The sequence below is a fragment of the Thamnophis sirtalis genome, unplaced genomic scaffold (genome assembly GCF_051295495.1).
Source record: "Thamnophis sirtalis isolate CommonGarterSnake01/CBP01778 unplaced genomic scaffold, rThaSir2_p1.2 scaffold_7, whole genome shotgun sequence".
Taxonomy (NCBI): domain Eukaryota; kingdom Metazoa; phylum Chordata; class Lepidosauria; order Squamata; family Natricidae; genus Thamnophis; species Thamnophis sirtalis.
This window is the reverse complement of record NW_028261387.1, coordinates 91,275,642-91,289,535: the sequence shown is the minus strand read 5'-3', so window position 1 is coordinate 91,289,535 and position 13,894 is coordinate 91,275,642. Positions and strand designations below refer to the sequence as shown.

The window sequence follows — 13,894 nt, the reverse complement described above, 5'->3', positions numbered from 1 at the left end:
GGTAAACAAACCACAAGAATAAAGGAGATAGTAAAATGTTCCTTTATTTAACCATACTAAACAATAGTAAAACTGAACCAATGTGGACTGTGGTTACTTTTTACTGACTAGTTATAAAAACAATAGCAAAATGTTTCAGACGTTTACCTTGAGAAACCTTATACAATTTCATTCAGAGCTGAACTGATTTTGCTGGTTACTGAAACATGTTAGCCATGCTCTCTCCATTTGCAAGGTTCCTTTCCCATGTAGATTCTTACATAATTTTGGAGATTTCGATTTGTTCTGAAGGATTTTCCCCACTCCATACATTTCTAATTTTTCTTCTCTGTAAGAGGTTGAATCCAAGTGAATCATGCCTGATCCTTTGATTTCAATTTTATAGGTGCTGTTTGGAACAGGAAAAGTAATTTTGGTAGGATATTCTTTTTACTGTAGCAATTCCGCCCAGTACTGATGTAGATTTTCCATTTTTCAAAATCTAATTTAATTTGCTTAAGTAATTTTATACTGTTCATTTATCACTGCATATCTTGCTGTTAACTATATTCCCAAATATTTAACTTTCTTAACTATTTGAATGGTTTCTTTGATGTTTATAAAGATTTCTCCTGTTAGTGAAGCTCTTTCCACACTCGAGGTTTTTTTTTGTTGGGAATTCTTTGATGTTGACAGAGGTGTCCATCCCGAGCAAAGTTCTTTCCACATTCCAGACATTTGTAGGATTTTTCTCCAGTGTGAATTCTTTGATGTCTATAAAGACTCCCTCTCACACTGAAGCTCTTTCCACACTCCAGACATTGAAATGGTTTTTCTCCAGTGTGAATTCTTTGATGTCGAAAAAAATTTCCCCTCACACTGAAGCTCTTTCCACAATCCAGACATTGATATGGTTTTTCTCCAGTGTGACTTCTTTGATGGAGACGGAGGAGTCCAATTCGAGCAAACATCTTTCCACACGCCAAGCATCTGTAGGATTTTTCTCCAGTGTGAATTCTTTGATGTTTATTAAAACTCTTCATATTGAAGCTCTTTCCACACTCCAGACATTTGTAGAGTTTTTCTCCTGTGTGAATTCTTTGATGTTGACGAAGATGTCCCCCCTGAGTAAAGCTCTTTCCACTCCATGCATTTGTAGGGTTTTTCTCCTGTGTGAATTCTTTGATGTTGATGGAGGTGGCCACCCTGAGTAAAGCTCTTTCCACACTCCATGCATTTGTAGGGTTTTTCTTCTGTGTGAATTCTTTGATGTTGATGGAGGGTATCACCCCGAGCAAAGCTCTTCCCACATTGCAGGCATTTGTAGAGTTTTTTTTCAGTGTGAATTCTTTGATGTCTATAAAGATTTCCCCTCATACTGAAGCTCTTTCCACACTCCAGACATTGATACGGTTTTTCTCCAGTGTGAATTCTTTGATGATTATCAAGAATTTTCTTCAGATTGAAGCTCCTTCCACACTCCAAGCATTTGTAGGGTTTTTCTCCTGTGTGAATTCTTTGATGTTGACGGAGGGTTCCACTCTGAGTAAAGCTCTTTCCACACTCCATGCATTTGTAAGGTTTTTCTCCAGTGTGAATTCTTTGATGTTTATTAAAACTCTTCATATTGAAGCTCTTTCCACACTCCAGACATTTGTAGAGTTTTTCTCCTGTGTGAATTCTTTGATGTTGACGAAGATGTCCCCCCTGAGTAAAGCTCTTTCCACACTCCATGCATTTGTAGGGTTTTTCTCCTGTGTGAATTCTTTGATGTTGATGGAGGTGGCCACCCTGAGTAAAGCTCTTTCCACACTCCATGCATTTGTAGGGTTTTTCTTCTGTGTGAATTCTTTGATGTTGATGGAGGGTATCACCCTGAGCAAAGCTCTTCCCACATTGCAGGCATTTGTAGAGTTTTTTTTCAGTGTGAATTCTTTGATGTCTATAAAGATTTCCCCTCATACTGAAGCTCTTTCCACACTCCAGACATTGATACGGTTTTTCTCCAGTGTGAATTCTTTGATGATTATCAAGAATTTTCTTCAGATTGAAGCTCCTTCCACACTCCAAGCATTTGTAGGGTTTTTCTCCTGTGTGAATTCTTTGATGTTGACGGAGGGTTCCACTCTGAGTAAAGCTCTTTCCACACTCCATGCATTTGTAAGGTTTTTCTCCAGTATGAATTCTTTGATGATTATCAAAACTTCCCCTCACACTGAAGCTCTTCCCACATTCCAGGCATCTGTAAGATTTTTCACCTGAGTGGATTCTTTGATGTATATAAAGACTGCTTTTTTGACCAAAGTTCTTTCCACATTCCACACATTGATAAGGTTTTTCTCCAGTATGGATTCTTTGATGTCTATAAAAATTTCCCTTCACATTGAAACTCTTTCCACACTCCAGACATTTGTAAGATTTTTCTGCTGAGTGGATTCTTTGATGTATATAAAGACAACTCTTGTTCTTTCCACATTCCCCACATTGGTAAGGTTTTTCTCGTGTGTGAATTCTTTGATGTCTATAAAGATTTCCCCTCACACTGAAGCTTTTTCCACACTCCAGACATTTGTAGGGTTTTACTCCAGTGTGAATTCTTTGATGATTATCAAGAATTCCCTTCAGATTGAAGCTCTTTCCACATTCCAGACACTGATATGGTTTTTCTCCAGTGTGAATTATTTGATGTCTACAAAGGTTTCGCCTCACACTGAAGCTCTTTCCACATTCCTGGCACTGATATGGTTTTTCTCCTGAGTGGGTCCTCAGATGGTCTTGAAGCTTCTGATTTGTTTTGAAGGATTTTTCACATTCTGTGCATTGGTGTTTCTTTTCTCCCTGGCGGGTTCTTCTTCCTCGGGGATTCCCGCGTTTTCCGTCTGTGCTGAAGGACTCTCCGCACTCCGGGAGCGTCTCAGCGGCTCCGCTAATTCCCGCCTTTCCCTCCTTCTCCCGGCTTCTCCCTCTTGGCATCTCCCTTCGGCTCCGGGTCATCCCGTTTGCGGGCGGCTCTTCCGCAGCCCCGGAGCGGCCGGGAGTTTCTTCCCGCCACCGCCTCCCGCGGAAGCCGCTCCTCTCCTCTCCGCCGGCGCTTTCTTCCTCCGCCGGGCTCGTCCGTCCTCCTGAAGGGGCGAAGGAGGAGGAAGAGAGGCGCGTCAGGGCTTCGTCCCTTTCTCCCCGAGAGGAGTCCCAAGCCCGCCCGGGGAGGAAGGCCGAAGCCGCCGCCTCTCACGGGTCTTTCAGGCAGGCAGCTCCCCTCCCTCCGCCCCCGCCCGGGAGTCTTAAAGCGTCCCCTGCGCCCTACCTGCCTCGGGCGTCCGCCAGGCCAGACCCTCCGTCCAGTCCCCGCACTTACGCGTCCCGATATCCTCCTGGTGACGTCATTGAAATCCGGGCCCTTGGCAACCGGCATGCATTATTCATGAGGGCTGCAACGTCCCTGAGTCACGTGATCCCCCAAGCAAAGTCCATGGGGGAAGCTGGATTCGCTTAACCGCCCAGTGAGTTATTTAGAAACGGCAAAGATTTGCTTAAAAAATAGAGATGTTTATGGAGACTCTCGGTCATCCAGGTCATGGTTGTCCCAAAGGTGCTTTTTTCTTTTTCACAAGAGACAACTGGACTTTCTGGTTTTTCTTTGAATATCCTCTCCCTTCTCGCCCAAGAAGCGTCTTCAGCTCTGACTGGAGGGTGGAGAATGTATAAATCCTTCCATTCCCATCCCGCCATCCAGTCAGAGCTGTAGAAGCTTCTTGGATGAGAAGGGAAATATATATTCAAAGAAAAAGCATAATGTCCCGTTGCCTCTTGAAAAAAGCATCTTTGGGTTAACAAAGAAAGGTGGTGAAATTGGGGTGACTCACTTAACTCCATTGCTTAGCAATAGAATTTCTGGTCCCAACTGTGATATAAGTCAAGGACTACCTGGATAGATAAATAGGTAGGTAGTTAGGTAGATGGATGGATGATAGATAGATAGATTATAGATAAATTATACAGATAGATGATAGGTAGGTAAGTAGATGATAGGTAGGTAGGTAGGTAGGTAGATAAATAGATGATATAAAGATAGATGAAAGGTAGATAGGTAGGTAGGTAGGTAGATAGAAAGAAAGAAAGAAAGAAAGAAAGAAAGAAAGAAAGAAAGAAAAAGGAAGCATAGATTGCACACATAAACCACATATTTCTGCTCCATAGGTGTTACACTGCTGAGATTGCCATCTTGACTTTTTTGACCACCACCTGTGATTTTCTTCTTATTTTGCTTGAACCTGTGCTTGTGAATGACTGCAATACTTTTTTAAATTTTATTTCCTTCAGTCTGAAGTTTGTCTTTAAATACAGGAAGTTCTCAACTTACAACCACAAAAATTCTGTTTTTAAGTGAGTTCTGCTCAGGTTTATGACATTTCCTGCCACTGTTGTTCAGTGAATCACTGCAGTTTTTAATAACAAAGTTGTTAAGTCAATCTGACCTTCCCATTGACTTTGCTTGTCAAAAGGTCGCAAAAGGGGATCACATAACTCCAGGACATTGCAACTGTCATAAATATGAATCAATTGCCAAGCATCTGAATTTTGATCATATGACTACGGGGATGGTGCGATGGCCATAACTGAAAAACGGACACATCCCTTTTTTCAATGCCCTTTTAACGTCAAATGGTCACTGAATGAATTGTTGTAACTCAAGGACTACCTGTATCATACTTGCTCTATGGCTGAAGAGGATGGCCAACAAAGTGGTTCGCTCACTCTTTTTGCTGCAAAGGATAATTATAATGCCATTTATTCATCATTTAGTTCTTTATTGCAACTACCTACAACATAATTGTGTTTCAGAAGCTCAGTGATCGGCCCACACTTCTGTCAGTTTCAAGTTGTCACGTGATCATAATTTTCAGCTTTTTCTGTTGGCTTCCAAAAAGTAAAATCAAGGGGAAGCCAGCAGAAAGTCTGAGGCAGTCACGTTTCTGTTTCAGGCACTCAGCAACCAGCTGACACTTCTGACCATTGCAGCATCCCATTGTCATGGAATTGTGATTCACAACCTTTCCTGTCAGGCTTCCAACAAGCACAGCCAATGGGGAGGACAGCAGGAAATAAGAAGTTATGGTCACATAAGGTCCTTTGTTAATAGCCCACACAGTCCTCACTTAACAACAAGAACTGGGACTGCCATAATTGGCAACACTAAGTGGCATAGTCACATGGTTTTCAACTTCTGAGAAAATTGCTTAGCAATGGAATTTCTGTTTCTAGTTAGCATCATTAAATGAGGAAGACATGTATTCTGTGGCCAGTATAATATATTTTAGATAGAGGTTGCCGTTGGCTCTTGGGATAAGGAGATCTCCAGAAACAGTTAGTGCTAACAACATTGAATGTGAACATTACGACTGTTCTTTCCAAAAAAATTGTTGGAAGAAATTTCCCCGGTTCGTTCCCAGCCGGGAAGCAGTTTCTCCCCTACAGCAATCAAAGTGGGCAAACTTAAGGTGGACCAGAACTCTGAAATAACTGTATAGCTAATTCTAACATTGGAACTGGACATCATGGAAAGCTGGGAATTTGAAGAACTACGTGAAATTATAAAAATATGCATAAATAATTAAAATCAAAACTAAATAGAATTCTGAACCCACAGAAGCAGATATCTAAAGAAGAATTCAAAGAAGAAGGGGGGCAAGATAATGAAGGAGTAGTTTAAATGTGGATTTTGGGCAGTTCTGACCTCTTTTATAGAAGAGGTTCCACAAATCTACCGTGCCATTTAGAACCGGTTCGAGCTCCCTCCCCACCGCACCATGCTTGCTCCGCCTGCGGCTCGCTGATTGGCTGGCTCAACAATCACCCCGCCCGCCTCTAAGAGTACTATCTAAAATCTTAAAGCTCTCAAGTTTGAACATTCCTGGGTTTTTTTCTAAAGGGTTAGGGGTGCAAGGATTTTGTAACTTGACAGCTTTAAGACTTGCACACTTCAATGCCAGAATTCCTGAGCCAACATGACTGGAGGAGGAATTCTGGGAGTTGAAGTCCACAATTCTTAAAGCTGTCAAGTTTGAACACCTCTGGTTTTTTTTTCTAAAGGGTTAGGGGTGCAAGGGTCTTGTAACTTGACAGCTTTAAGACTTGCGTGCTTCAAATGCCAGAGTTTCTGAGCCAACATTTTGGTTGCTAAGCAAGTGTTGTTAAGTGAGTTTCACCACATTTCAGAAGTTGACCACGCTCACCCAGTCACATGACTGCCAAGCCACTCCCACTCAGTCACATGGCTTGCAAGCCATTCCCACAAAGCAGGCCACACCTATAGAAGAGTTTCTAAAAAACGTTTGAAACCCACCATTGATTTTGGAGGATAATTGTATAATCCTTCATGCATCTCCCTATTTTTCCTTTTTTCTGTGGTAAAAAGCCTCAAACCTCCCTCCTATTAGAGCAGTGTTTTCAAACTCACCAACCCTTAAGATGTGTGGACTTCCATTCTCAAAATTCCCCAGTGAGTCATGCTGATTTCGGAATTGCGGGAGTTGAACTCCAAGCATCTTAAGAGTTGCTGAGTTTGAAAAATACTGTTTAGAGAGGTGGCTATCAACCCACCACACTCATCATTTTGTCTCTTTTTTATATGCTTTCCATTTTCCACTCTAGTTTTTGAAAACTGGACTTGAAAAATAGACACTGTTCTAGACGTTGATCACAGTACTTGGGAGAAAAAAACCCATACCCCTATCACACTTATTTTCAGTTTATTTTGGGATCATCTCAAGCAGGGAATTTAATTTTTTCACAGCATACACTGGCTCTGTGTGTTAAATTGAAATCTTCCTCGAACTCTAGACAGCATTTTAAATTCCTCTGTCACGGTGCTCCATAAAAACAACTGGATTTGCATTGTGATTATGCAGTACACAACTGGTCATGCACCACTGCAGTCCACAGATGGCTCTGGATTTAGCAGATTCTCCTCAGTTTGGGGTGAGGAGCGGTAGTCTATTCATTTCTAATTTTGCTCCAGGAAATTAACAAATAAAGCTGTTGTTTTCTTTCTGAAACACATTTTGGTCCATTTTATTCTACTGCCTCCTTTTTCCTGGCTATGGCTTTCTCCATAAAAAATCAGTATCTCTTTCAGTGTTATTGGAACATAATATTCTCCTTCACCAAACCAGCTGTCTTTGCAGATAATTAAATAAAGGTCAAAATACATTGAATATGGACAAATATGAAACTGATATGGGGAGATTGTAAGCAGAGGTTTGTGATTCACTTTTTTACATGATAATTAAACTGAGTTGCTAATTGAATGAATATGATAATAAAAGGACAATTAAGCATGGGTTAAAATATATGAAACATTGATCTATATAGAACCTTTAACATGATGAATAAACTGGGATGTGTATCGCTTGTTATTCTATATAGAAGATTAACAGAATTGTAAAGAACATTGAACAGTAAGGATTGCCATTTATAGACAGTTAAGGGTAATCTAATCCAAGATATAGAAAAATGGAGAGGGAACATGAAATATACTTACAATGGGAAACTATTGCGATTTAAAGACAGAATCACAAATTGAGGGTGTGTAAGAATGTATAATTATATAAATATAATGATGAGAATATCTGGGAATTGTAACCAGGTCTACATCTAGAGCCAAAAATAGGCTGGGTTTTTTTTTTTTTTAAAGCACAGTGATAAAAAAGGAGGAATATATGTCCTATATATGTCAAAATTAAGTGTTATTTTAGTGTTACTTCGAATGTAATACACTCCTTCACCAAACTAGCTGCCTTTGCAAAATGCATGGTCAAAGTGATGTGGAAAAGGAAAATTTCTGGTGGGCCAACTTATTCACCTGTCCAAGTTTTTAAGTTGAGGATTCAATTTACAGGTAGTAAGATTATCTTTTCTCGTGTGTTCAAACCTCCCTCCTCCTATTGCATTAAAAGAGTAACTGGCAAAACTTATTAAGGTCTCAAAAGCTGGATCACAAAACTACTTTGGAGAGGGGGGCTACATTGGGCATTGAGAAGATAACTGAAATGAAGCAACTTTGGATACCCTGGCATACATCTGGCTTTCTCTGCTTGCTGCTCAACACTTGTGTTGGGGAGAGATATGTTCCAGCCCATATGGAAAGGCTGAGATTCAAATAGCGCATACTTGGAGTATATTCACAGAGCCAGAGAAAGAAGATAAAGGGGCTGTTGCAGGTTGGCTTAAGTATGAACCTCTACTACTGAAAGGGAAAGACTGACTCTGGTCCATCTGGCTAAGTAATATATTTAACTACAGCACCATTGAATTAAATTTGCAATGATTATATAAGAATGTACAATTGAATACTGTTGCTCTCATATCCCTAGTACTATTTGCAAGATGTGGACTCAGGGGTGACATTCAACAGGTGCTGGAGAACTGGTAGCAGACATTTTGAGTAGTTCAAAGAACCAGCAAATACCACCTATGGCTGCCCCCAGAGTGGGGTGGGAATGGAGATTTTGTAATATCCTCCCCCGGAGTGGGGTGGGAATGGAGATTTTGCAGTATCCTTCCCCTGCCACACCCACAGAATATCGAATCTCACCACTGTGTGGACTCATTTATAAGAAAAATGTGATCGGGCAAAGCATTTAACAATTTGTAATATAATTCAAATTAAACTATGAAATAATACAGAGCAGCAAAACTGCTAAACAAACCATATGTCAGGCTTGCAGCCATGTTTCTTTTGCATCTTTGGCCTGCCACAATAATTTTCTATTCTACTATGATGTTTCATTAGTGGGGAATTGGGAGGGGGGATACTAAGGAGTAGAATGTTATGTTCCCAAAATAAAATTCCTTTCTAGAATCCAAGGACATCCTATGTCTCTACACTTCTACACGTGACCGGAACTGGATGGGTGGAACTGCCAGCATGGCAGTGGAAGATTGGACCTTGTGATAGACTTGTGGGTATGTGGACAAAATCATGAACTTTAACTTGGGGCAAAATGGAAGAAGCTTAACATTCGGGTTTTCCCAGATATGCCAGCATGACTCTCTTAATAAATTGGAACTTTGATCAATACTTTGTCTTGGACTCTGATTTAATTTTGGATGTTATTTGGAACCATGACACCATAAGAATAAAGGAGATAGTAAAATCTTCCTTTTATTTAACAACCATAAAAGAATAGTAAAACTGAACTAATGTTAATTGTGGTTACTATTTACTGACTAGTTATGGAAAGAACACTAAAATGTTTCAGAAGTTTCTATACCCTGGAATACTTGAGCTGATGATACAGTCCTTGCTCATGTTGACACATACAATTTGAGATGGTTATCTATACTTCTAGACATGTTATCATTCATTCTTGATAATATAGGAATCAATCTGGTAGGCCAAACCATCCATTTTCTTTAGATTCTTGTAAAATTTTCCAACTTATTCTCGCTTGTTTCCTTGCCAAATAAATTTCAAAATCAATTTATTCAAATCATCAAAGAATTTCTTTCCAATTTGTATAGGTGTTATTTGGAACAGGAAAAGCAATTTTGGTAGGATATTCATTTTTACCGTAGCAATTCTTCCCAACATTGATGTAAATTTTTTCGTTTCTCCAAATTTAATTTTATTTGCTTAAATAGTTTTATATACTTGTCTTCTTTTATCACTGCTTATCTTGCTGTTAACTATATTCTCAAATATTTAACATTCTTAACTATTTGAATGGTTTCTTTGATGTTTATAAAGATTTCTCCTGCTAGGGAAGCCCTTTCCACACTTGAGACATTTATATGGTTTTTCTCGTGTGAATTCTTTGATGTTGACGGAGGTGTCCATCCTGAGTAAAGCTCCTTCCACACTCTAGGCATTTGTAGGGTTTTTCTCCAGTATGAATTCTTTGATGATGATGGAGGTTTCCAAGCTGAGTAAAGGTCTTTCCACACACCAGGCATCTGTAGGGTTTTTCTCCAGTATGAATTCTTTGATGATTATTAAAATTTCCCTTCAAATTGAAGCTCTTTCCGCACTCCAGGCATTTGAAGGGTTTTTCTCCTGAGTGTATTCTTTGATGTCTGTAAAGATTTCCCCTCCCACTGAAGCTTTTTCCACACTCCAGACATTTGTAGGGTTTTACTCTGGTATGAATTCTTTCATGTTGACGGAGGTCTGCATCCTGAGTAAAGCTCTTTCCACACTCCATGCATTTGTAGAGTTTTTCTTCTGTGTGAATTCTTTGATGTTGATGGAGGGTATCACCATGAGCAAAGCTCCTTCCACATTGCAGACATTTGTAGAGTTTTTTTTCAGTGTGAATTCTTTGATGTCTATAAAGATTTCCTCTCATATTGAAGCTCTTTCCACACTCCAGACATTGATACGGTTTTTCTCCAGTATGAATTTTTTGATGATTATCAAGAATTTTCTTCAGATTGAAGCTCCTTCCACACTCCAAGCATTTGTATGGTTTTTCTCCTGTGTGAATTCTTTGATGTTGACGGAGGGTTCCACTCTGAGTAAAGCTCTTTCCACACTCCATGCATTTGTAAGGTTTTTCTCCAGTGTGAATTCTTTGATGATTATCAAAACTTCCCCTCACACTGAAGCTCTTTCCACATTCCAGGCATCTGTAAGGTTTTTCACCTGAGTGGATTCTTTGATGTATATAAAGACTGCTTTTCTGACCAAAGTTCTTTCCACATTCCACACATTGATAAGGTTTTTCTCCAGTGTGGATTCTTTGATGTCTATAAAAACTTCCCGATTGCTTCCGATTGAAGCTCCTCCCACACTCCAAGCATTTGTAGGATTTTCCTCCTGTGTGAATTCTTTGATGTTGACGGAGGTATCTACCCTGAGTAAAGCTTTTTCCACATTCTAGACATTTATATGGTTTTTCTCCTGTGTGAATTATTTGATGTTCACGGAGATGTCCACCCTGAGTAAAGCACTTTCCACAGTCCAGGCATTTGTAGGGTTTTTCTTCTATGTGAATTCTTTGATGTTTACTGAGGTGTGACCCCTGAGTAAAACTCTTTTCACACTCCAGGCATTTGTAAGGTTTTTCTCCAGTGTGAATTCTTTGATGTTGATTGAGGGATCCATGATGAGTAAAGCTCTTTCCACACTCCAGACATTTGTAAGGTTTTACTCCAGTGTGAATTCTTTGATGATTATAAAAATTTCCACTCACATTGAAGCTCTTTCCACATTCCACACAATGATAAGGTTTTTCTCCTGTGTGAATTCTTTGATGATTATCAAGTGTTCTCCTCTGATTGAAGCTCCTTCCACATTCCAGACATTGATATGGTTTTTCTCCGGTGTGAATTATTTGATGTCTAAAAAGATTTCCCCTCACACTGAAGCTCTTTCCACATTCCTGGCACTGATATGGTTTTTCTCCTGAGTGGGTCCTCAGATGGTCTTGAAGCTTCTGATTTGTTTTGAAGGATTTTTCACATTCTGTGCATTGGTGTTTCTTTTCTCCCTGGCGGGTTCTTCTTCCTCGGGGATTCCCGCGTTTTCCGTCTGTGCTGAAGGACTCTCCGCACTCAGGGAGGGTCTCGGCGGCTCCCCTTGTTCTCGCCTTTCGCTCCTTTTCCCGGCTTCTCCTTCCGCGCATCTCCCTTCGGCTCCGGCTCATCCCGTTTGCGGGTGGCTCCTCCGCTGGCCCGGAGCGGGCGGGATTTTCTTCCCGCCTCCTCCTCCCGCGGAAGCCGCGCCTGAGGTGGGCAGGGCTGCTCCGCGAGGCCGCTCCTCTCCTCTCGCCCGGCGCTTTCTTCCTCCGCCGGGCTCGTCCGTCCTCCTGAAGGGGCGAAGGGGGAGGAAGAGAGGCGCGTCAGGGCTTCGTCCCTTTCCCCACGAGAGGAGTCCCAAGCCCGCCCGGGGAGGAAGGCCGAAGCCGCCGCCTCTCACGGGTCTTTCAGGCAGGCAGCCCTCCTCCCTCCTCCCCCGCCCGGGAGTCTTAAAGCGTCCCCTGCGCCCTACCTGCCTCGGGCGTCCGCCAGGCTAGACCCTCCGTCCAGTCCCCGCACTTACGCGTGCCGATACCCTCCCGGTGACGTCATTGAAATCCGGGCGCTTAGCAACCGGCATGCATTATTCATGAGGGCTGCAACGTCCCTGAGTCACGTGATCCCCCAAGCAAAGTCCATGGGGGAAGCTGGATTCGCTTAACCGCCGAGTGAGTCATTTAGAAACGGCAAAGATTTGCTTAACAAATAGAGATGTCTAGGGAGACTCTCGGTCATCCAGGTCATGGTTGTCCCAAAGGTGCTTTTTTCTTTTTCACAAGAGACAACTGGACTTTCTGGTTTTTCTTTGAATAAATATTTCCCTTCTCACCCAAGAAGCGTCTTCAGCTCTGACTGGAGGGTGGGGAATGTATAAATCCTTCCATTCCCATCCCGCCATCCAGTCAGAGCTGTAGAAGCTTCTTGGATGAGAAGGGAAATGTATATTCAAAGAAAAAACATAATGTCCAGTTGCCTCTTGAAAAAAGCACCTTTGGGTTAACAAAGAAAGGTTGAGAAATTGGGGCGACTCACTTAACTCCATTGCTTAGCAATAGAATTTCTGGTCCCAACTATGTCATGTCATGGACTACCTGGATAGATAAATAGGTAGGTAGGTAGATGGATGGATGGATGATAGATATAAATGATTCAGATAGATAGATAGATAAGTAGATGATAGATGATATATAGTTAGATGATAGATGATAGATAAATAGGTAGGTAGGTAGGTAGGTAGGTAGGTAGGTAGGTAGGTAGGTAGGTAGGTAGGTAGATAGATAGATGATTTATAGATGATAGGTAGTTTGGTTGGTAGATAGGTAGATAGATGATATAAAGATAGATGATAGGTAGATAGATAGAAAAAAGGAAGCATGAATTGAACACATAAACCACATATTCTGTTCCACAGGTGTTACACTGCTGTGATCGCCATCTTGACTTTTTTGACCACCAACTGTGGCTTTCTTCTTATTTTGTTTGAACCTGTGCTTGTGAATGACGGCAATCCTTTTTTAAATTTTATTTCCTTCAGTCTGAAGTTTGTCTTTAAATACAGGTAGTTCTCAACTTACAACCACAAAAGTTCTGTTGCTAAAGAAGATAGTTTTTAATTGAGTTTTTCCCTAGTTTATGATATTTCCTGCCATTGTTGTTCAGTGAATCACTGCAGTTGTTAATAACACGGTTGTTGAGTGAATCTGACTTTCCCATTGACTTTGCTTGTGAAAAGGTCGCAAAAGGGGATCACATGACACCAGGACATTGCAACTGTCATAAATATGAATCAATTGCCAAGCATTTGAATTTTGATCATATGACCACAGGGATGCTCCAATGGCCGTAACTGTGAAAAACGGACACGTCCATTTTTTCAATGCCCTTTTAATGTCAAATGGTAGCTAAATGAATTGTTCTACCTCAAGGACTTCCCTATCATACTTGCACTGTGGCTGAAGAGGGTTCCATCAAAGCTTCAAATTGCATTCTCTCCTCCCTTTCTCTCCTTTTCCCTCACTCTTTTTGCTGCAAAGGATAATTATAATGCCATTTATTCATCATTTAGTATTTTATTGTCACTATCTACAAAGATTTCACTCCTAGATTCTTCTGATTTACAATACAATACAATGCTATAGCAAAGTTTGAAGGGACTTTGGAGGTCTTCTAGTCCAACCACCTGCCTAGGCAGGAAACCCTATATCATTTCAGACAGATTTACCCTTCGTTGGAATCAAAAATCTACTTTGCTGTCAAAATACAGGGATTTTGGCCAGTGGTTAAGGCAGGTTTTTTGGTCTATATTGGTTAAGGACACCAGGTTAGAAAAAAAAGATTATGAATTCCCCCTCCCCTCCACCTTCTGTATATAAAGTCCTCACTTAACAACAGGAACTGG

General features: G+C 41.0%; 1 protein-coding gene across 1 annotated transcript; it reads right to left on the bottom strand.

Moving 5' to 3' along the window:
* Positions 1-24: 24 nt before the first annotated feature.
* On the bottom strand, positions 25-12,175 carry LOC106537567 (uncharacterized). The gene is given in 5 exon segments (XM_087720603.1): positions 25-638; positions 640-1,122; positions 1,124-2,743; positions 9,766-11,786; positions 11,969-12,175. Coding segments are annotated over 4 exon segments (4,032 nt in total). The 5' UTR covers positions 11,625-11,786; positions 11,969-12,175; the 3' UTR covers positions 25-568.
* Between the last annotated feature and the right edge of the window lie 1,719 nt (positions 12,176-13,894).